This window comes from Penaeus monodon, chromosome 28, assembly GCF_015228065.2.
Source record: "Penaeus monodon isolate SGIC_2016 chromosome 28, NSTDA_Pmon_1, whole genome shotgun sequence".
In the NCBI taxonomy this organism is placed as follows: domain Eukaryota; kingdom Metazoa; phylum Arthropoda; class Malacostraca; order Decapoda; family Penaeidae; genus Penaeus; species Penaeus monodon.
The window spans coordinates 32,690,109-32,690,810 of record NC_051413.1 but is presented as its reverse complement, the minus strand read 5'-3'; the positions used below and the strand labels follow the sequence as shown (position 1 = coordinate 32,690,810).

Here is a 702-nt window from a genome sequence, read left to right as displayed (position 1 = left end):
ACATGAAATTATTATTGATAAATGAAGACAATAGAGAATATATATGAATGGTGATGGCATTATTTTCTGAGGCCTTGTATATTAACCTAAATGAGTAGTGATAAAACATTCATATTAATAAAGTATCACACTTGAGCTAATGGGTATGTTTTGATTCATAGTGGTGTAGTATTTGATGGGGAGGAGCTGCATTATGTAGAGCGGATACCAGAGACACCAGCATCCATCCAGAGCCCACATTATCATTTCCAGCATTCAGATATCATTCCGCGGAACTTTTCTTGCGGTAAGTAATGCCTCATTTTCATTTAATTTCACTGACATTCCTTGTTATATTTTGCAGAGACTTTACCTGGGTTTTATGTCTCCTATTTATTATAGATGTTGGTCAATTTTGGATGATAATATATGGCTTTATGAATAGGGGAAGTTTTATGACTTAGAAAAGATGGCATAGTGTACATTATTATATGAAACCCTCTTTTTCTTTGCTTATCTGTTTACTAAAATGTGGAATTAATATGACCTAGATTTTTGCATCTGGAAAGTTAGGTTAGGAAATTGTGTAAATTTTATATAATATTTATAGTTTTAGATTTTGTGATCGCAAGTTGAATTAGGATCAATGCAGATGTTATTCTTGATGTAACATATCTTTATACACTTGCATATGTTGAAAAGAAAATTGCTGTAATAAAAGGA

General features: G+C 31.5%; 1 protein-coding gene across 1 annotated transcript in view; it reads left to right on the top strand.

Moving 5' to 3' along the window:
- Positions 1-702, top strand: part of LOC119591178 (flocculation protein FLO11-like) — a gene marked incomplete at its 5' end in the record, with an annotated part of 15,623 nt that overhangs the window by 3,199 nt on the left and 11,722 nt on the right. The window contains 1 exon segment of the mRNA XM_037939887.1: positions 162-286. Within this exon segment, the coding sequence (XP_037795815.1) occupies positions 162-286 (125 nt within the window).